Source organism: Odocoileus virginianus, unplaced genomic scaffold (genome assembly GCF_023699985.2).
Source record: "Odocoileus virginianus isolate 20LAN1187 ecotype Illinois unplaced genomic scaffold, Ovbor_1.2 Unplaced_Contig_56, whole genome shotgun sequence".
NCBI classification, from domain to species: Eukaryota; Metazoa; Chordata; class Mammalia; order Artiodactyla; family Cervidae; genus Odocoileus; species Odocoileus virginianus.
Window position 1 is genome coordinate 30,129 of NW_027224373.1, and position 23,648 is coordinate 53,776.

The following is a 23,648-nucleotide window of genomic DNA, read 5'->3' on the forward strand; positions in this document are numbered from 1 at the left end:
AAATAAGTAGAACTACTTGCAGCAATGTGGATGAATCTCACAAATAATATGAAAGGTGTGCATGTATGCTTAGTCTTGTCCGAATCTGCAACCCCATAGATTGTAGCTGGCCTGACTGTGGCCATTTGTCCATGGGATTCTCCAGGCAAGAATACTGGAGTGAGTTGCCATTTTCCTCTCCAGGGGATCTTCCCAACCCAGGGATCAAACCCATGTCTCTGAGTCTCCTGCATTGGCAGGCGGATTCTTTACCACTGTGCCACCTGGGAAGCTAGTCACAATCCCAAGTACATAAAGTTCAAATATCTGTAAAATAAAACTGCATTGTTTAGGAACGCTTATATGGAATGTTAGGGAACCACTGACCAAAACTGCCTGCCCTGGCCAGGCAGGATAACAACCACTTGCATGAGTTATCTCACATCAGGAGGTCCTGATAAGGAGCACAGAACTGGCAAGCTACCACCAGCTGGAAGAATTCAGGAGGGGCCAAAAGGAGAGAGGAGACACTAGCACATAATATGTCCTGCCAACCTCCCAGAAACCTTCTTGCTGGAATCCATCTTGGCTGAGAGATGCACATGCCACCAGGAAAGACCTTGAGTCAGACCAAATATAGGCACGGGCAAGATGGTTAGCCAGAGACAACCAGGAAATTAACTCCATTATCATAAAACCTGAGATTTTGAGTCACGTGGTAGAGCAGTTCTCCCAGGTTCCCTTTCCCTGCAGCTGTCCACTTGGGCGCCCCTTGCCAACAAAGTCTTTTGCTTTGTCAGTACATGTGTCTCCTCGGACAACTCTGTTTCGATTGTTAGACAAGAGCTCACTCCTGGGCCCTAGAAGGGGTTCTCCTCTCAGTAACAGGAAGATAAATCTATAAAAAAAAAGTACAGAAATGATATATTTGTCAGCATAGGAGTTATCTCTAGGATGAGTGGAGGGGCTTGGAGTGCAGGAGGAATAGTGGTGGGGGTTATCGAGATGTTGAATGTCTTGTCTTGGGTGGTCATTACATGCACAGTAACTTTATAAATGTTCTTCTAACTGATAATTCTATTCTGAATGCTCCACTTTTCCTAATGAGAGAGAAAGTAAGGTCATGAATTGGGACTGAGAGTGAAAGAGGAAGCATTGAAGATTTGAGGAAAAGAAAGACAAAGAGAAGTTGGAAAGGGAACAGAACAGGGAACTACAGTATTTTCACCTTATTCTTTAGGAAAATTTTTCACTTTTTTCCTGAATTATCATGCTGTTTGTCTCCTGCATAACATTATTTTATTAACTTTACTACACTATACGTGGTTATCCCAAACACATAAATTATAATGCTATTAATGTTTAAAAATAAATGTTAAAAGCAAAATTGTCTTAATAAAACACATAATTGTGATAATAGTTGCAATACATTAGTTACTTATTATTTCACTTTGAGCTTTAGGAAGCTGCTGTAGTTTATATTTAGACCAAAATAGGCAGAGCTCATACAGGGATTTTTATTCTTTTTTTTCACCTTTTTATACCAAGTAGCTTTAGTGTTAAATTCTACATTTTATAAGTTTTAAATGGACATAGGTATTTATTGTCTCCTTATTTTATTGATCTTAAATCCAAAAACAATTTTTAAATGTCAGAAAACAATATTAACACCACAAAATTAAATATTGATATTTAAAACTACCAGAAAATTATTACACTCTCAAATTTTACTCAGAAGATTTAAACGGGAAAAGTTGATCAGCCTATGTGTTTTTTAATATAATTTTATTTGTTTATTTATTGGATGTGCTGAGTCTTCATTGCTGCAAGGGCTTTTCTCTAGTTCCGGAGAGTGGGGGCTACTCTCTAGTTGCAGTGCACGGGCTTCTCACTGCAGTGGCTTCTCTTGTTGCAGAGCACGGGCTCTAGGGTGCATGGGCTCGGTAGTTGTGGCTTCCAGGCTCCAGAGCACTGGCTTAATAGTTGTGGCACCCAGACTTAGTTGCTCCGTGGCATGTGGGATCTTCCAGGACCAGGGATTGAACCTGTGTCTCCTGCATTGGCAGGCAGATTCTTTACCACCGAGCCACCAGGGAAGCCCAGCCTATGTAATTTTAAAATTTTATATGAAGCAGTTCGTAAAAATAAATTATTTCAATTATAACATGCTTTAGTTGTAAATTAATGTTTATAATTGCATAACTTCAAGTATTAGCATGCATAATGAAAATGTAAAAATTTTAAAAAGACAAATATAGTAAATTTAAATAATTTCACTAATGTAGCTTTAAAATATGCTGTGAGCTTTCATTTTCTAATATTCAATAATAACTGTGCTGGTGTCATAGAGATAAAGCCCTCAGTCTTTTTAAAAGAAATTGAATATACAAATATTGAATCTTTCATTTTCTAATATTCAATAATAACTGTGCCAGTGTCATAGAGATAAAGCACTGTCTTTTTAAAAGAATTTGAATCTACAAATATTGAATCTAGAAATATTAAAAATTGTAACTCAGTTCAGCAAGAAATATCATGTGTGTGGAGAGAACGAGTGCTCAAGTAATAAAGCAAATGGTGTAAAATGTTAATAGTAGGTGATTTGGGGTCAAGGGTATATGAGTGTTCTTTGAACTCTGTTTATGTTGGCAGCTTTTCTAGAAGTTTGAACTTATTTCTAAATAAGTTAAAATGAAGGAACAGACATGAACTTACATAGTGACACAAGTGAAAATGGACAGTGTGCTTAGAAATAAATGTGGGGGAGTACCATATTTTATCTTGAATAAAAAAGTGGGAGAGTGCCATAGTTTATCCCCTTCTGTTCAGCTTATAAACTGAAGTCATTATCTAAGTAATGATTTTTTGTATTCTGAGAGCTAGCCTTTAAGTACAACTAACTGCTCTTCTACTTTTCCTTCCCTGGTACAGACTCTGTGCTCCCCGTCACTGAATCTACAAGCAGAGTACTGACCCACCACATCCAGGTCTGCAGAGAGTTCAGACATGGGAACGCATCTGCAGCGATTCTGGACGAGCCATTTTTTTGTTGATCTTGCTGGCAAATGCTTTCTGATCTCATAATGCTTATAGCCATGTCTTTAACTTCTCTGATATTCAGTGAGGAATCCCCAGAGCCAGGATCTATAGTCAGATCATTATAAGTGACAATTTTGGTTTGGTAAGGAAGGAGGTGCATGTGGAGATCATTACATGATATCATCTATAAGGGAAAAACTGCAATGTATGTCATCTTGGAAATCCTCAAAATTCCAGAGCTAAAAATAAATATCAGACTATTAGGCAATGTCTCTGTGAATTTCAGATCCAAAGTGTTGCCAATAACAAACATGCCACCAATAATACAAACTCATAAAATGTCCCAGTTGAAAGTCACTTTTAATTATTGTTGGTATTATTATTATCATCATCATCATCATCAGAATCATTATCATTAGCACAAAACTAAATCCACTAATAAAACAAAAATCACACCCTAAAGGCAGATGTCTTCATGAAAATGAATCAATAACATTATCTTCATGTACAAGGGACAGCACCCTGAGGATAAAGACCATATCACAGCTTGATAATCAATTCAATAATTTAGCCAACATTATTGAGCACCTAGGCACAATGGGAGATTTAAAAACATATACAAGAATCCCTGCTTTCAAGAAGTTTTACAGTCTAGTAGGAGATATTGAAGAACATCAAGAACAGAGGACCACATGGGCTCAGTGACATAATGGAATCAGTACCACATATGAAGTGTAATTGGAAAGAGACATCACAAGAAATTAATGTCACATTTACTTAGAGGCAATCACATTCAGTAGGGGCAACCAGAAGAGGCTCCTTAGAGAAGGTGGCATCTGAGCTGGGCTTTGAAGAACTGGAAGGATTTTGGCAGACTGGCATGTAAAGAACAGGTATTACAGGTGGAGAAGATAGAGTGGGCCAAAGCATGGCTATGGGAAAGTTAGTGGCATGTTTGAGGCGGGAACAATACTCCAGTTTGGCTAGAGTATGGGATCTATGTAAGTGGGAATGGTGTGATAATATGCTACAAATTTTATGGGGGCCATATTTTGAATGGCTTTAAATGACAGGCTACAATTTCAGATCTTTAACTTATGTCACAGTAATTATATTTATCCATGGCAAGAAAGTATGCAATTATCTATGAAGAGATACAGTCATTTCAGTTCCAGATTTCTTAGGGAAACTCAAGTGGTTACTATGCAATGTTATTGCCTTGCTATCAGAAATGTCCCAGCATGTAACACCAATCAATCAATAGTAGAATTTTCTATTCTGCATGTAACTAAACCTCTTCCCTCAAAGTCTATTCTTTCCATCCATACCGGGTCCACACTTCCCATTCCCACCAGTTCTTATGGCACCTGATCAGTTGAGCCAAGTCTAATTCAGGATTTCCAGCCACAACCACTACCCTGAAACTAGCACCCACAACTTTGAAAAGTGAGAGTGGTGGCAGGGGTAGTGAACAGTGTCATGAAAATGTAGCCATCTGAAAAAGTCTCTGGAATCCCCATCCCAAGAGTCAAGCTTAGTTCTCTGAAGTTGGAATTCCTGGTCCTCCACTCAGTTTGGCCCAGAAGACAACTGGAGGGGTCCCAGAACTCACAGTGCCTGATTAAGGTCATCTTTTAGAGTTTCCTCTTAGCGTCAGTAAATTCCTTAAAGGAATGACATTTCATGCAGGTGACATGTTACTTAAAGCCCTCCTGGGTCTGAGCCTGTTGGAGCTGCGGATAAACTCGGGTGAATTTCTTTTTCTAACTAAGGAACCCTATTGGGTTTTGTCTTTACACAACAGGCTGGTAGTTGGGACCTTCTTGAGTGCACTGACAGTTGAGATTTTAAAGAATACTTGTATTAGGTGACCAAACCAAAGAAGTAAGCTATTTAAGCCACCCCAGGAAGGCTTAGAATGACAAGTTGCCATGGCCACACTACACTGCCTGCAGCCAGTCAGTCTTTCAGCTCTTTCCTGGAATGATACCTCCTCTGCAGGAAGTCATGGATAGCAGTAGTGAGGCCCCAGGTTACACTGGACCTTAGGATGACCAAGGAACCTCCCCGGTAGATCAGAAATACCTTTCGGCCCCGAGTGTCCCACACATCCTGGACAGAGGCCCACAAGCTTGGCATGCTCTGCCAGCCAATGTGGGACTGCATATTGGCAACCAGCACAATCAGAGGATACAGAACTAGGCAGGTGATTGTTCCATTGACACTCCCAGACACCAAGGCAGGAACCCAGTGGGGCAGGCCCTGCTCTGCCAAGCTATTCTGGATGGGATCCTTGAAGGAGAAATACAGAGCACTCCCCAGGCTGTTCCTGAGAAGGACAGGCCAGAAACCACGATAGTAACCCTGTGACAGCCGGCCCCAAAGCCCATAAGAGTGAAATTCCTTGAGAATGCTGAAGGTGCTGGGAAAGCGAACTTGCTTGCGACCATCTTGGAGCACATTTTGCACCCTCTCAAAGGGGCTGAGTGCCACAGCCTCCACCACACCAGACATGAGCCCTGCAGCCCAGCGGTGCCCCAGGGAGTGTGGCCCAACAGGGGAGAGACAAAATAGCATGCTATCGTAAGTCCCAAACAGCAGAGTCCCTTGCAATGTCTTGGAGAGAAGAGGCGGGTAGATTCCCCGGTAGAAGTATTGAGGGCCTTCATGCCAAAGCTGCCTCACAGCCTCTGACACCGCCACAGCATGGATCTGTTGCCGGAACATAACCTTATAGATAGGAAAGGTCAGAAAAGTAGACACAAAGTTGGAAATGGCACCAAGGGCGTAGGCATGGGAGTGCCAGCTTCTCTTTCCTGGAGCCTCTTTTCGTGTCCAGGGCTGAAGGTCCTTCCCGGGAGAGTGGTTTTGTTCCCCCATGCTGAAGATACCTGGGTGCAGATGGAAGAAACTGGCAAGAGTGGAAAAAAAGAGGTTAGACTGACCAATGAAATCTTTTAGCAAGCATCTTCATTGCTTAGTTAGAATCAGAGGCTCAAGAAACTCAGTTCTAAAGAAACAAGTAATTCTCTGGGCCAGTTTCTGAGAAATATGTACACTCTTAAGAAAGAATTCCTCCACCTTAAATTAAAACAAAGGCAGTTAGTTTTGCTGAACAAAGTCACCCCTACAGTGTTTTTCTGACCCAGCAAATATTCTCATATTCAAAGAAAGTTGAAGAATGAAGAAAATAAAATTAGTGAAGGAGGGCTCCCCATCCTTACTGCATTCACCATATGAAATCTTGCATTTGATAAACTGCTAAAATAATAAGTTGCTCTTCCCTTTCCAAAAAGTGGCACTATCTTATCAGGAAGAAAGGCCTGTAGGGTGTAGTCCAGGACTTTCTCTAAAAGATGGTAGTAAATTTAGGGAGCAGGGAAGCTCCTTGCCTCTTTTTTTACAGATTCTTGATGATGTGCTAGCTGTCTCATGGCAACACCCCGCTCCCCTCTCCCAATTGAGGGACAGAAAGAGTAACTATTCCTGGAAGTTTAGCAAGAAAAGTCTCCGTACATGACAGTTTCTGAGCTTAACCTTGTAGACCTGTTGCTGTATAACAGTGCAGGTGTTCTCAATGTACAGGCTATTGACATTTGGGGCCAGATAATTCTTCATCACAGGTGCCCACCCTGTGCATCGTATGATGTTTAGTGGTATCCTGTGGCACAAGTTGTGACCTACCCAGTTATAGCAAGAGGAGGGCATGGCAACCCACTCCAGTATTCTTGCCTGGAGAATCCCCATGGACAGAGGAGCCTGGCGGGCTACAGTCCATGGGGTCGCAAAGAGTCAGACATGACTGAGTGACTAAGCACAGCACAGCACAGCTATAACAAACAAAAATATCTAAAGATATTACCTTATGTCCTTGGGGTGAGGGAAGAAGATAAAATTGCCCTGGTTCAGAGCCACTATACTAGAGGGAAGAGGCTGTGCAAAGATTCCAAGCTATTGCTCCTACCTGGGAGTAGTCTGGGGGTAGATGGAGTAGTATGAAAGGTAACTGGGGAGCCAGGGCCTATGAAAGAATTTTGGGATCAAGAAGAAATGAATGGTCAGTACAGATCTGAGAACCTGAGGGAGTTGTCAGGAAGGAACTAGGGGTGAGAGGACAGGGTGTGTGGCTTGGGGATGGTGTGTGGAGAGGAACAGGAAGTGGTGTGGTGGGGGAGAGGGGGACAGGGGCACAGGGTACCATGACTGGGCATCAGACTCATATCTAGATGGACAGGAACCCTGGTAGGAACTGCAGACCCAGAGGTTTCACACAGAACCCTGGACTGTGTAGTCCCCAGAAGAGAGGGCTATTGGGGCTCTAGTTATGCTAGCCCATCCGATAGGGACAAAGGGGTCACCAGGCTGAGGACCTGGGGGTGGGCTAGAAGCCAGGCCCTGAAAGAAGCCCACAGCCTTCCCTGGGCTGCTGCACTCAAGAACTTGCCTTGAAGTGCTTCTCCTTCCAGAATGACCCCCATAAGCTTCTCCCTGGCTTCTCGCTCCTGCTCCATCCACAGTCCACTATCTGACCTTACAACCCCACCCCCCTCAAGCCACAATCTGTCTAGGGGGAGGAGGTAGCTCAGCCACCTGTGCTCTGCCACTAGCCCTCCCTTACCCTCAGCAGTTTGGAGGCCCTTAAGCCTCAACTCCTTAACCCTCATGGCCAGAAGGATGGGAAGGCTCTTCTGCTTTGGACCCTTTAGTTAAGAAATGGCCAGGAGCACAGGCTCAAGAGGCCCACTCCTTGCATCCTTCCAGGGCACTCCTGGGCCCATGACAGCCCCCTCCATATCCCAGGAGCCAAAGCTGACCCCTTTCCTTGGAGGGGAGCTCCAGTCAGGCCCCCGAAGCCACAGAGGAGCCCAAAATTACCCAGCTGTCCTACCAAGGATTTCTCTCCAAATTTTATCTGCACCTGCATAAGGACAGGTGGTGAGGGAAACGTTTGTCCCCTCTTCTATCTCAGAATTCAGTAATGTTCCACTTCCTCCCCACATTTTCCTGAGTAACCTGCAAACATGTGTTGATTGACTGTAAGGCAGGCCAATTTAGCTGAAAGAAAACTGGGCTAGAATTTGGCAGACCAGAATTCTCAGTGCCAGTTCTCTTTTCAACTTCTTGTGTGACCTTTAGAAATATATTGACATCTTGGAGCCTCAAGCATCTCAGTTATGAAATGAGCAGACGCCAGGGGGTAGGGTGGGGGGGGGGTGCTCTCTAGGCATCCTCATACTGTGCATGTGGCAGGGGGTTGATGAAGAGGAATTCAGGCCAGAATTTGATAGAGGAATCATGCTTTTCCACCCCTGGTTCCTTCTGTTTTGGTCAATCTTTTTCAGGGATTAAAAGTGAACAATAATTCAGAGACACCTTACCTGAAATATCTGTCATAATTTTATAATTTTATAAATCTAACTCATCCTGTTTTATGGGGGAGAGGGAGTCAATTTTTCTCCCATGTGTTTTCCTGTTAAAATGCCAGGCTTTGGAGGCAGACAGTCATGAGTCTGAATTCTGCCTTCACCATTTGCTTAGTTGTATGACCTTAGGCAAGACACTTCACTCAGTCTCAGTTTCTTTGGCTACAGACGAGGGACAATAGACCTCCCTATAAGGGTTGTTGTAAAGATTAACAAAATAAAAAGATAAAGTGGTTGACCATCCATGGCATGGTGGCATCAGTCAACTGTATTTTTTTTTTAAAGATGTTTCCCCACCTCACACCTATGCGGATGCTGCACATGCTCCTGCAGCACACTCAGAACCATTTAAAATGGTATGGTGGGAAAAATCCTGTGTTCACATGGGAGGCAAGGAAAACCTTTCTTCTGTGAATGCAAAGGTGTTATAAAAGCAATCCCGGACGGCCTGGCCCCTTACACAAGAATTCCAAAGTAGGGGCCTCAGAACAAGCCTGGAGTCAACCTAGAGCAGTTACCCCCTGTGCCCTATGATGCATCTCCTATGTTTACAACCTTGTAAAGTGAGTGGAAAGGATTCCAGACTTCCCTGGCTAGTCTAGCCCAGATGCACAGCCTACATGATCATGCCAGAATCCAGCCCTATATGTGTCCATTTATTCCAGGCATCCCTCTGTCAGTCCTTTGGTCTGCTCACAAACACATGTCAATCACTGTGGGTAAGTCACTGTGAAGCAGGGGTGAACAGGACTTGGTACCAGCCCTGGAGGGCTTGAGAATCTAGTGGGGGAGACAAGTCAACCATGAGTTAAACTATACTGGAAGGCAAAAGAAAGCTTACGCTAATCAAGGACAGAGCAGGACATAAGAGCAATATATTTCACCTAGCATAGGGAGATATCCAGGGCGTCTTCCCAACCCAGGGATCGAACCCAGGTCTTCCTCATTGCAGGCATATTCTTTACCAGCTGAGCCACAAGGGAAGCCCAAGAATACTGGAGTGGGTAGCCTATCTCTTCTCCAGAGGATCTTCCCGACCCAGGAATCAAACCAGGGTCTCCTGCATTGCAGGCAGATTCTTTATCAACTGAGCTATCAGGGAAGCCTCTTGATGTAAATGAAAGAGAAGAGCGAAAAAGCTGACTTAAAACTCAACATTCAAAAAATGAAGATCATGGCATCTGGTCCCATCACTTCATGGCAAATAGATGGGGAAACAGTGAGAGACTTTATTTTCTTGGGCTCCAAAATCACTGCAGATGGTGACTGCAGCCATGAAATTAAAAGATGCTTTCTCCTTGGAAGAAAAGCTATGACAAACCTAGATAGCATATTAAAAAGCAGAGACATCACTTTGCTGACAAAGGTCCATATAGTCAAAGCTATGGTTTTTCCAGTAGTCATGTATAGATGTGAGAGTTGAACCATAAAGAAAGCTGAGCACCAAAGAGTTGATGCTTTTGAACTGTGGTGTTGGAGAAGACTCTTGAGAGTCCCTTGGACTGCAAGGAGATCAACCAGTCCATCCTAAAGGAAATCAGTCCTGAATATTCATCAGAAGGACTGATGCTGAAGCTGAAGCTCCAATACTTTGGCCACCTGATGTGAAGAACTGACTCACTGGAAAAGACCCTGATGCTGGGAAAGATTGAGGGCAGGAGAAGGGGACAACAGAGGATGAGATGGTTGGATGGCATCACCAACTTGATGGACATGAGTTTGAGCAAGCTCTGGGAGTTGGTGATGGACAGGGAAGCCTGGACATGCTGCAGACCATGGAGTCACAAAGAGTTGGACACAACTGAGCGACTGAGCTGACTGACTGAGCATAGGGAGCAGCCTAAAATTTCTCTGAGTGGGGGCATCTGACTTGATTCTTGACCCATGAGTGGGCTCTAGTTAGATGAAGGAGTGACGGCAGGAGTTCTAGGCTGAGGAAGCGGCCTAAAGCACAGATGCCTAAAAGCATGAGTGGTACCCAGTTCTGGATGCAGGCTGTGGGAAGAAGAGAGATCTGTGGCTGACAGAGACAAGTCAATTTATAATGAGGGCCTTATTTGTTTGCCCCACTACAATGCATTATAGCATAAAGATACAGGCTTTAGAATCAGATAGCCCTGGGTTTGAATTTTACTGCTCCACTTCCTAGCTTTATGACCTTGGCCAAATCTCTTCCACTCTCTGAACCTCAGTACCCTTACCTGTAAAATGATTGTCATGAAGGTTGCATGAGATGAAGTATACAAAATACTTAGTATGGTACCCAGAATACAAGTTGGTCCATACATTATATTAGTAGTTGTATTTAAAAAATGAGATCCCAGGAATATAGGTAAGATTACAACAACATTGCTCTAAAGTCTGAAATCAGTCTAATAAACTGGGTCATCTGCAGTGTGCATTTTAAATTGTTTGTTGGAAATGAACCTATCTATGAAGTGTTCATGGGGTTCTCAAGGCAAGAATACTGAAGTGGTTTGCCATTCCCTTCTCCAGTGGACCACATTTTGTCAGAACTCTCCACCATGACCTGTCTGTCTTGGGTGGCCCTACATGGCATGGCTCATAGTTTCATTGAGTTAGACAAGGCTGTGGTCCATAAAAGGAAATCAGTCCTGAATATTCACTGGAAGGACTGATACTGAAAATGAAACTCTAATACTTATACATATATATGCATATATATATATATATATATATATATATATATATATAACAATCATTTTGCTGTACAGCAGAAATTAACACAAGATGGTAAATAAACTCTATAGCAATTAAAAATGATTTAAAAAATAAAATGAAAGGATTTTTTTGTGTAAATTGTTTGTTTGGAAGACAACAGAGAAGAGTTGTCATGGGCTTTGGAGTCTGACACAGGCCCAGACTGGAATCCCAGTGCCTCCACTTACAAGGTGTGTTAACCTCCGTGAAACTCAGTTTTCCTATTTGCAAAGTGGGATAACATTGCCTGTCTCAGCATTGCTGAGAAGCTTAAATAAGATAACAAATGGAAATTCCCTGGCACCAAGAAGGCAGGCAGCCAAGGGCAGCTATTATTGTTTCAACTAAGAGCATTACCTTCATAACTTTCAGTCTTTTAAGGTTTCTTTGTTACAGTTGGAAAATGCGGTCTCATTAGAGCCATGAATTGGGAAATATTCCCACACACTGATGCCAGAGATCAGGGATACCTTTATGTAACTGGAGCCAGTTCAGCAAATCCTCCTCCCAGCCTTGCACAAAGAGACCTTCACTTTGTTCTAAGGGCCCAATCCAGGCACCAGCATACAGTCTTTCTCTTTCCACTATTTTTTGTCAGAGCTACAGATCTATTCTTTGTCCTACTTGATTCCACCCCCACCAAGTCCAACTGTAGATCACCTACTTTGGCAGTGAAGCCTATTTAAACACAGAATAAGAGTCTGCAAGAGACCCGGGGTCAGTTGTCATGATATTGGGGAGCAGAGCAAGAGTCTGAAGGAAATCCAAGAGCTGTGCCAGCATCACCCCTGATTTTGTGAGGTGAGGCTTCACTCTACTTCCTACATCCTCCACCCTCCATCCCTTTGCTACTGTTCCACTCATGAAAAAGTCCACAGTCCTCAGATGGAAAGTGCTTAAGCTCCAAATTTGCATTGTTTACTCCAAGGAACTCTATGTATTGAGGTAGTCAATGAGAAGGCAGAAAGGAACAGGTAAAGTTCCTTGGCAGGTTGAACACAACCCAACAGCAATCACAAGGCATCAGATTATTCACTTGCTTCCAGGCATCAGGAGTCAAGAAAAAGCCTGCAAGGGGGCCTCCTAACCACAATCTGCATAAGGGAAGTGAGATCTGCTCTTCAAGAACCAGAAGTCATGGAAAATGGTGCAGATTTCTCTGCTTCACGGCCCATTCACTCTGGACAGCCCTGCATGCTGTTTCCATGGAGTTGCTCCTTCTCTGTGGCCAGTGATTTCAAATCCAGCAAAGGAGAGGTCCCCTCAAGAGCTCACAGAAGGGCAACCTAGCAACGTGTCCTCAAGCCAGGAAATGAAAGAGCTATATCAGCGGCAGAGAGCTGTATTTAGGGAGTTAGATCAAATTATGTTTTGTTTCTCATACTTCTTCCTCAAGTACAAGTTGAAAGAGAAAATGTTAGGAAGAAAGATTGTAGGGAAGTGGTTCTTAACCATTTCTGGGCCACAGACTCATTTGAACATCTATAAAGCTATGGACTCAGAAGAATATACATAGTTCAAATTCTACTCTTCACAAACAATTTCAGGAAGGACCCTATGTAGGAACCTCTGCTCTCAAGTTACATTTCATGACAGCTACTGTATGAAGAGGTACATTGGCCACATCTTCATTTACTTATTGCCATAAGCATAATGTAGTGTCTCCAGCAGTGGTTCACAAACCACTCTACACCTCAGAATTAACTACAGCACTAGTTAAAAATATAAATCACCCTCCCCAGCCCTAGTTCTTAGTAAATCTGAATCCTCCAGAGGCAGAGCTTAGGAATCTGTATTTCTAACAAGCTTTTCAAAATGATTCTGAGGCAGCCAGCTTCATACCCATACTTTGGTTAATAGATGGATCCTGGTGTCAGAGAGATATGATACAAGTTTTGGCTTCACCTTTTAATTTCAGGCAAATCATTTTACCTCTCTGAGTCTTGTCTCCTTTCAGGTCATAAGCTGTAAAAATAATGTTTTACTGAAAGCAAAAGCAAGCAGCCTGTTGTAGTGTAAAACAGAAAGAAAAATGCCTCAGTTTTCTTCTTCTGTACAATGGGTACCATACAAGTTTCCTACCTCTTTCCCTATCCCTCTTTGCATTGCCTCTCCATGCCCTCCCTCAGCACTACCAGCACACTAAGACTGCAGCTGAGCTGGTTTAAGACCACTCATGTAAAAAAAAAAAATGCCCTCTAGGCAGCTCAGATGGGCAAAGAGTTGGTATTTGGAAAACAACAGAGTAAAACCGGATGCTGATATTTATTTGCTGTGTGATGTGGGGCAAGCTGCCTAACCTTGGGCCTGTTTCCTCATCTGTAAAATGGAGATAATAGTCATTGCTCACTAATACTATATAGTTCCAAATGGGCCTTGTCACTTCCACTTTGGCTTTGGCTTTTCTCAACCAACTCTCAATCTGAGAGTAGAGAGGAGTCGGGGGAAGCCTCTGAAATCGGACTTGTAGACTTGAGTGTGAGCTCTTAGCTCTGCACTTCCTAAGCATAGTGACTGGGTGCTTAAGTCCCCTCTCTGTTAAATGGGCATACTGCTACCTCCTTCGTAAGGCTGTTGAGAAGAATAAATAAGTTGTCCGTGCAAGCCCATTTGCAAGTAGAAAGCGCTCGGTAAATGCTTTTTCCCCCTTCCCTCTGTACAAAGGTGAGGAACTTTTACTGTTCGCTTGATGTCTGTCCCACCTCCTGTTGAAGGCATCCGGTCTCAAAGCGTGGAGGACAGCAGAGGTGGAAGAGGTGAAAGAGAAAGAAAGTGAAGGGCAAGCAGCAAACTCACGGTAAAATGCCAATCGACAGGGTCCAAGAGTCCGAGCTGCACTTGACACCTCACTGGCTCCCGCGCCTGTATGCTGCAGACCCCGCCAGCCAGCTACTCCTTTTTGCTAGCAATGGCCCTGAGCAGGAGGCTGCGCGGGGAGGCCGCCCCCTCGCCCCGCTGATTGGCCTGGCTGCCCGACTCATCATGCTCTTTTGTCTCAACCCGCAGAGGTTAAAAGAAGCGGCGGCTGCTGGGAGTGCCCAGCGAGTGGGCGGGGGCGACCGCTTCTGACTTGGGAACCGAGCTGCCTCGACTCAGCTACCCAAAGCTGGGCGAAGAGGCTCCGTCTGGCGGCTCCGAGTTGCTTAGCGGTAGAGGAGGCGTCATCCTTTTCCCCTGCAGGGCCACGGCTACCGGAAGGCGGCATCCACACCTGTCCACGCCGGAGCATTCGCTGTCCACCGACCAAGCACAGGTAAAGAAAAAGGGCGCGACTGCCTGGCCCGGAGAGAGGAGGGACGAGCTCCATCAGGATTGGGGGGCTCTCTGTTTATCGAATCGCCAGAACTGAAAGGCCGCCGAAGGAGCACTCCAGCGGCCTGGCTCTGCAGAGGCAGGAGGTGGGTTCCACTGCGGCGGCTGCTGCTGCTGCGTCGCTTCAGTCGTGTCCGACTCTGTGCGACCCCACAGACGGCAGCCCACCAGGCTCCCCCGTCTCTGGGATTCTCCAGGCAAGAACACTGGAGTGGGTTGCCATTTCCTTTTCCAGTGCATGAAAGTGAAGTCGCTCAGTGGTGTCCGACTCTTAGCGACCCCATGGACTGCAGCCCACCAGGCTCCTCCGTCAGAGGTAAGAAAAGAGCAGTTGGATGGATTTTCAAGCTCTTGGTAGGCTGCACCGCTTCAGGGCCCACTCCAGCGAAACAGGCGCCCTGTGGCCCCTAGGTCGGGTATGCAGATTCACACACAGGGTGTGTTCTCGTAAAAACCAAAAATTCTCCTGACAGGCCTAGGCTCACTAGAGCTCTCCTACAGAGCAAGAGATGTGTGGAGGTGGCTCTGCCTTTCCCTGTGAGTGTGGGGCTACTCCCTATGGCCCCAAGCTCAGGGATAACTGCCCCTAAGAAAGGAACTCCAAGAAGCGATTTTCCGGGAGGCTGGGACTGAGAGTTCGCAGGATGCGGGGAAAGCAAGCCTCCTTCTGGGAAGAAGAGGCAGCCACCCAGCCTGTGTTCGCAAGCCTCTACTTGGAAGGAACAGGTTCACTTATACAATGCAAGACCTCCAGATCTGCTCAGAGGACCGAAGTTCCAGAGGCAGGGCCGTGTATCTCCCCTTCCCTTTGCGATCCTTGCAAAGACATTCCTAGCTGATAGCGGTACTGCCCATGAAGAAGCAAGCAGCGGGAGTGTGTTTGACATGACTGGGTGCCTTCCTGGGCTCAGCTCCTCAAGGGGCCTTTCCTCTCGAAGTAGGCCCCATGTCCCCTTGGGGAGGGGGTTGGGCCCTCTTCCCTCCACACTGCCAAAGGGTGGAGCAAAGCTAGCTCTGTCAGAGGTAAGAAAAGAGCAATTGGATGGATTTTCAAGCTCTTGCTAGAAAATCATGTCCTTTAGCATGCTAATGTGTTACAATGAATGTATAATGAAGCTTGGGGTCAACTGGAAGTCTATCATCTTGGGCCTAGTAGGTTCTAACTAAGAAAAGAAGGCGGGGGGCGAGGCACAACCATTAAAAAATGACACTGCCATTAAGAGCAGGATATCACAAAATCCAGTGAGAACCTACCTAGAAACTGTTCATGAACAAGATGCCCATATTCCCCCATAACATTTTCTCTATTACAATCATACCCAGTCACAGTTCCTGATCATTTGATGTTCTTAAAAGATACTATTATTATTCACCAAGGATAGAACATCTTCCCTTTTGTTGTTGTTCAGTCGCTAAGTCATGTCTGACTCTTTGCAACTCCATGGACTGCAGCACACCAGGCTTCCCTGTCCTTCACCATCTCCTGGAGTTTGCTCAAACTTGTGTCCATTGAGTCCATGATGCCATCCAACCATCTCATCCTCTGTCACCCTCTTCTCCTTCTGCCCTCAATCTTTCCCAGCATCAGGGTCTTTTCCAATGAGTTGGCTGTTCACATCAGGTGGCCAAAGTATTGGAGCTTCAGCTTCAGCATCAGTCCTTCCAATGAATATTCAGGGTTGAAATGAACTATAATTCTGAAGGAACATAGATCACATTTATTTAAATTTTTAACTGTAGTCACTGAACTTGACTTTATTTTTTGCCTTTTTAGATTATAAACCATATGGAGCTAATTATCATTCCTACATTAATTTCAGTGGATCAAAGAGTTAGACAAATGTGTTTTAAGTGTATATTGAATATTATTTTTATTTTCCTCAGTACTCTGTTTATCATAATATCTTCCATATATACTGTTTCATGATGGATTATAAATATAAATAATTTACATGTGGTTTAAAATGCCTCACAGCTGGACAAAGTGAAATCCTTTGCATTCCACTCCCCAAAGGCAACCACTGCTACTGTTTGATTGGTACTTGGCATACAATTTTCTATGTATATTGAAATACACGTACATAAATAGATACAATGGTCTACTCATCAACTGTTTTATTTGTTAGATATGAAATTGGAATGACAGAATAATACTGGTCTGCTACTTATGGTCTTCACTTAACAAGATGCATGCTTTTTTTTTTTTCATTTATTTTTATTAGTTGGAAGCTAATTACTTTACAATATTGTAGTGGGTTTTGTCATGTCATTCATTGACATGAATCAGCCATGGATTTACATGTATTCCCCATCCCGATCCCCCCTCCCACCTCCCTCTCTACCCGATCCCTCTGGGTCTTCTCAGTGCACCAGGCCCGAGCACTTGTCTCATGCAGATGCATGCTTTTAAATTGTTTTCATTAAGGTATAATTTAGAGAAAATAAAATTCACTTCTTTTAGTGTCCAGTTCAGTAAGCCTTGAAAATTACATACAATTGTATACCCACAACACAATCAAGATATACAAGAGTTCCATTATGCCAAAAATATCTCCTGTGTCTTTTTGTAGTCAACCTGAAAATGACCTATGTGTTTTCTGACTCCCCAATTTTGATAGCTCTAGGTTTTTGCTTTTATTTTCACTTTAATACTGTTCTATGTATTTTTAATTGAAGTATAGTTGATTTCTGTTCTATGAATTTTTCTTTTCCCTTGAGACTTACTTCCTCTTTGACCCATGAATTAAATACGTGTTGTTCAGTTTCCCAGTTCTTGGAGATTTTCATGTTACCTTTCTATTCTTGATTTCTAGAGTTTTATTCCATTATTGTCTGATAACACAATCTGTTTGGTTTCAGTTTTTTTTAATTATTAAGATTTGGTTCTTGATTCAGGATATAGTCTATCTTGCTGAATGTTCTGTGTGCATTTGAAAAGAATGTGCATTCTGCTATTTTTGGGTGGACCACTCTATAAATGTCAATTAAATCTAGTTGGTTGATGGTGGTGTTCAGTTCATCTGTAACTTTGCTGATTTTTTTGCCTACTGATTCTATCTATTAGTGAGAGAGGAATATTGAAGATCACAATTATAATTGTGGATTTGTCTATTTCCCTTTCAGTTCCTTCAGTTTTGCTTCATGTATTTTAAGACTGTTATTAGGTATAATACATATTTATAGTCATTGTATCTTCCTGGTGAATTGACTGCCCCTCTTTATCCCTGGTAACTATCTTTGTTTTCAAGTTGACGATTGTCTGATAATATAATCAATAGATTCTCCTGCTTTCTTCTGATCAGTGTTTACATGGTGTGTTTTTATTCATCATTTTACTCTTACACTACCTATGTCACTATATTTGAAGTGAGTTCTTGTAGCCAACATGTAGTTGGAGCATTATTTGTGTTTCTCTTTATTGTTTTTTAAATCCATTCTGACAATTTGGTTCACTTAATTATGTATTTAAGCCATTGACAATTAATTATTGGTGGTATGTTTTGATTTAGATCTACCACTATTTTTCATGTTTTGTTGGTCCTCTCTGTTTTTCTTTACCCTGTTTCCCCTTTCTTGCTTTCCTCTGGCTTATCTGAATGCCTTGGAGTACTTCATTTTAATGTTTTTTACTCTGATTGTGAATATCTGTCTTTGTATAACATTTTTTGTGGTTGCTCTGTAGATTATAATCTACCTACTTAACTTTTCACAGTCTATTCAGAATCAGTATGTTACCACTTGATATGTACAAACCTCACCTTAATAGTTTCCTGTTACCATCCCCTTTGTGGTATATTTGCCTTATGTATTATATATACATTGAAATGTACATAGATTTCTACTATAGCTACTTTATTGAAAACTCTGTCAGTGTTATATTTTGCTGTGGTTTTTCCACTACTTACCATGCTTTTAGAAACCCACTCAGTGGCGTCTTCATATTCACTTTCTCCCTAGATCTCTGTGAATCCCAAATTGGGGGAGGAGGCTGTGGGAATAAAAAATTGCCACTCATAGTGTTTTCAAATATGTAATTATAGTATAATTTAAAAGTAATATATAGGTCATTATTCATACAAATGGCCAGTTGCATATGAAAAGATGCTTAAAGTCACTAATTATTAGAGAAATGCAGATCAAAACTACAATGAGGTATTCACCTCACACTGTTCAGAATGGCCATCATTAAAAAGTCTACAAATAATAAATGCTGAAGAGGGTGTGGAGAAAAGGGAACCCTCCTACACTGTGGGTGGGAATGTAAATTGGTGCAGCCAAGAGGGAAAGTAATATTCCTTGTAGTTGTTGTTCAGTCACTAAGTCATGTCTGACTCTTTGCAACCCCATGAACTGCAGCATGCCAGGCTTCCCTGTCCTTCACTGTCTCCCAGAGTTTGCTCAAACTCATGTCCATTGAGTCAGTGATGCCATCCAACCATCTCATCCTCTGTCGCCCCCTTCTCCTCCTGCCCTCAATCTTTCCCAGCATCAGGGTCTTTTCCAATGAGTTGGCTCTTTTCATCAGGTGGCCAAAGTATTGGAGTTTCAGCTTCAGCATCAGTCCTTCCAATGAATATCCAGGGTTGATTTCCTTTAGGATTGACTGGTTTGATTTCCTTGCTGTCCAAGGGACTCTCAAGAGTCTTCTCCAGCATCACAATTCAAAAGCATCAATTCTTCAGTACTCAGCTTTCTTTATGGTCCAACTTTTACATCTGTACATGACTAGTGAAAAAAACCATAGCTTTGAATACATAGACCTTTGTCAACAAAGTGATGTCTCTGCTAGTTAATATGATGTCTGGGTTGGTCATAGCTTTTCTTCCAAGGAGCAAACGTCTTTTAATTTCATGGCTGCAGTCACTGTTCACAGTGATTTTGGAGCCCAAGAAAATAAAGTCTGTCACTGTTTCCATTGTTTCCCCATCTATTTGCCATGAAGTAATGGGACTGGATGCCATGATCTTCATTTTTTGAATGTTGAGTTTTAAGCCAGTTTTTTCACTCTCTTCTTTCACCTTCATCAAGAGGCTGTTTAGTTCCTTATCACTTTCTGCCATTAGAGTGGTATCATCTGCATATCTGAGGTTGTTGATATTTCTCACAGCAATCTTGATTCCAGCTTGTGCTTCATCCAGCCTGGCATTTCACATGATGTATTCTGCATAGAAGTTAAATAAGCAGGGTGACAATATACAGCCTTTTTGTACTCCTTTCCCAATTTGGAACCAGTCCATTGTTCCATGTCTGGTTCTATTGTTTCTTGCCCTGTGTACAGGTTTCTCAGGAGATGGGTAAGGTGGTCTGGTACTCCAATATCTAAGAATTTTCCACATTTTGTTGTGATCCACACTGTCAAAGGCTTTAGTCAATGAAGCAGATTTTTTTAAATTCTCTTGCTTTTTCTATGATCCAACAGATATTGCCAATTTGATCTCTGGTTCCTCTGCCTTTTCTAAATCCAGCTTGTACATCTGGAAGTTCTTGGTTCACATACTGCTGAAGCCTAGCTTGAAGGATTTTGAGCATTACCTTGCTAGCATGTGAAATAAGTGCAATTGTGTGGTAGTTTGAACATTCTTTGGCATTGTCTTTCTTTGGGATTGGAATGAAAACTGACCTTTTCCAGTCCTGTGGTCACTGCTGAGTTTTCCAAATTTGCTGACATACTGGAAGTTCCTTAGAAAACTAAAAATAGAGTTGCCATGTGATTCAGCAATTCCACTATCTGGGCATATATCTGAAAAAAAAACTCTAATTTGAAAAGATACATGCATCCCAATATTCATAGCAGCACATTTTACAGTAGCCAAGACATGGAAGCAACCTAAACATCCTATATATATATATATATATATATATATATATATACATATATTTATATTTATAATAGAGTGCTGCTTGGCCATAAAAAAAGATAAAATAATGCCATTTGCAGCAACATGGATGGACCAAGAGATTATCATACTGAGTAAAGTAAGTCAGAAAAAGAAAGGCAAATGTCATAGGATATCACCTATATGTGGAATTTAAAATATATAAGGGACCTTATTTACAGAACAGAAACACACTCATAGACACAGAAGATGCACTTACAGTTACCAAAGGAGAAAGGGGAGGGAGGGATAAATTAGGAGTTTGGGATTAGCAGATACAAACTAACTAGTATATAAAATAGATAAACAACACAGTCCTACTGTATAACACAGGGAACCATATTCAGTATCCTGTAATAAACCATAATGAAAAAGAATATATATACATACATATATGTATAACTGAATCACTTTGTTCTATACTAGAAACTAACATTTTAAATCAATTATACTTCAATGCAAAAGTAATATAGATCATTATTAACAAATGGAGCAATACCTTGGGCAGCACTGAATGCCAGTGTCAAGAGAAAAAAGGGCATTTAGAGCCCTGGTAGCTTCAGAATATAATGGGAAAAGTTTTAGGGTTATTTCAAGTTTAAGTACTGTGCAGGCATTCAAAGCAGTTTCCCTGGCTTACTTCACCTCTCCTAACTTCTTACCCTTATCTGAAGTATAGGATTAAACAGGTAACTGAATAAGTGTTAAGTTTAAAGGAAATGCAATTTAGAGTACCACTTGTCTACATTAATCTTGTAAATATTAATTTTCTTTAACCTCCATATCATCTTTCATAGGGGAGACATCTGTTGCTAATTCACATAATCCCAGCACTCTATTCTCTTGACCCCAGGGGCAGGATTCCATCGCTTTCATCATCATCAATCATCATTACCATCATCAACACCAACAGCAACAAGAGTGTTGTTGAATGAGTACCTATGGGGAATTTTATTTTTATTTATTTTTTTGGGGGGAGGGGCATTATTTTTTATTTAATTTTTTTCCATTTATTTTTATTAGTTGGAGGCTAATTAGTTTACATCATTGCAGTGGTTTTTGTCATACACTGAAATGAATTAGCCCCTATGGGGAATTTTAAATGACCTGTCCTTAACTCCCGATGGCCTATCACCTACATAAGAGGTCATTGTGTATATGCAGTGTTTGTCAATCTTCTTTCATTGTCAGGAGCCTTTTCAGAATTTTTTTTTTTGCCTAATCACCTCTAATCCCACTCACCAGAAGAATGTGAAATTTTTAATATTCCAGATGTAGTTGATCTGTTTGTGTACTGTGGCTGTGGTCTTTTGGAGGTTCACAGACTATTGTGGGTTATTTTGTTTTTTGGTCTGCACCACACAGCTTGTGGGATTTTAGTTCCCTGACCAGGTGTGGAACCCAGGCCCTCAGCAGCAAGGGTGCAGAGTCCTAACCACTGGACTGCCAAGGAATTCCCCCCCCCCCCCCCAGATCATTGTAATATCTATCAAACCTGATCCTCAAGAACCAATCTTCAATCCCTTGGGCATGGTGTCACCTGTTGAGAATGAGAATCTGGAAGTTCATGGTTCATGTACTGTTGAAGCCTGGCTTGGAGAATTTTGAACATTACTAAGGTGTGAGATGAGTACAATTGTGTGGTAGTTTGAGCATTCTTTGGTATTGCCTTTCTTTGGGATTGGAATGAAAACTGACCTTTTCCAGTCCTGTGGCCACTGCTGAGTTTTCCCAATTTGCTGGCATATTGAGTACAGCACTTTCACAGCATCATCTTTTAGGGATTTGAAATAGCTCAACTGGAATTCCATCACCTCCACTAGCTTTGTTCATAGTGATGCTTCCTAAGACCCACTCAAGTTCTCATTCCAGGATGGCTGGCTCTAGGTGGGTGATCATACCATAGTGATTATCTGGGTTGTGAAGATCTTTTTTGCATAGTTCTTCTGTGTATTTTTGCCACCTCTTCTCAATATCTTCTGCTTCTGTTAGGTCCATACCATTTCTGTCCTTTATTGTGCCCATCTTTGCATGAAATGTTCCCTTGGTATCTCTGATTTTCTTGAAGAGATCTCTAGTCTTTCCCATTCTATTGTTTTCCTCTATTTCTTTGCACTGATCACTGAAGAAGGCTTTCTTATCTCTCCTTGCTATTCTTTGGAACTCTACATTCAAATGGGTATATCTTTCTTTTTCTCCTTTGCCGTTTGCTTCTCGTCTTTTCACAGCTATTAGTAAGGCCTCCTCAGACAGCTGTTTTGCTTTTTTGCATTTCTTTTTCCTTGGGGATGGTCTTGATCCCTGTCTCCTGTACAATGTCACGAACCTCTGTCCATAGTTCTTCAGGCACTCTGTCTATCAGATCTAATCCCTTGAATCTATTTGTCACTTCCACTGTATAATCCTAAGGGATTTGATTTACATCATACCTGAATGGGTTTTCCCTGCTTTCTTCAGTTTAAGTCTGAATTTGGCAATAAGGAGTTCATGATCTGAGCCACAGTCAGCTGCCAGTCTTGTTTTTGCTGAAGCTTTGTTTAGAGCTTCCCCATCTTCAGCTGCAAAGAATATAATCAATCTGATTTCGGTATTGACCATCTGGTGATGTCCACGTGTGGAGACTTCTCTTGTGTTGGTTGAAAGAAGGTCATTGCTATGACCAGTACGTTCTCTTGGGAAAACTCTATTAACCTTTGCCCTGCTTCATTCTGTACTCCAAGGCCAATAGTGTATGGCAATATCCATTTACCCTTCATTCTACCAGCATCAGTTATTAACAGCTTTTTCCTTTACTTCCAAATGTGATCTCTTCATTTTTCCCAGGCAGATCTCAGTGAAGAGTCACCTCAGAAGGTCTGTTCTTAGACTTATAGGTTCACATGCTCCTTTGCTAGGGTTGCCAGATTTAGCAAATAAACACACAGGATGCCCAGTTGTACTTGAACTTCAGATGAACAAAGAAACATTTTCTTGCAACGAATTTACACTAGGAATATTTGTTGTTTATTTTAAATTCAAATTTAAATGGTTTAAATATAAATCCAGTAACCCTACACATGAAGTGATCTGGAGGACAACCAAGACGCGTCTATCACCAGCCCCAGCTGATTCCCCAGCAGAAGCCAGTACCAGTGCTCATCCATGTGAATGAGCTTTCTTGGATGTTCTAGCCTAGTGGAGCCTCCAGCTGACAACAGCCACAGGTGAGACTCCACATGGGGCAGAAAACCACCCAGCTGAACCCAGTCAACCCACAGTATCCTGAGAGATGAAAATATGGCTATTGTTTTGGTGGTGT

At 42.3% G+C, this 23,648-nt stretch overlaps 1 protein-coding gene and 1 long non-coding RNA gene across 2 annotated transcripts in view; one reads left to right on the plus strand and one right to left on the minus strand.

Moving 5' to 3' along the window:
* Positions 1-3,359: 3,359 nt before the first annotated feature.
* SLC25A53 (solute carrier family 25 member 53) lies at positions 3,360-14,047 on the minus strand. Its single transcript, XM_020869620.2, has 2 exons — positions 13,959-14,047; positions 3,360-5,929 (listed from the first exon to the last, which is right to left on the minus strand). Exon 2 carries the CDS (start codon positions 5,896-5,898, stop codon positions 4,978-4,980), a length of 921 nt encoding a protein of 306 aa, XP_020725279.1. The 5' UTR covers positions 5,899-5,929; positions 13,959-14,047; the 3' UTR covers positions 3,360-4,977.
* A 666-nt stretch (positions 14,048-14,713) lies between these two features.
* LOC139034226 (uncharacterized) overlaps positions 14,714-23,648 on the plus strand; it is a 49,978-nt gene continuing 41,043 nt past the window's right edge. Inside the window, exon 1 of the long non-coding RNA XR_011486645.1 lies at positions 14,714-14,790. This is a non-coding gene — a long non-coding RNA (uncharacterized lncRNA). The remainder of the gene's footprint in view (positions 14,791-23,648) is intronic.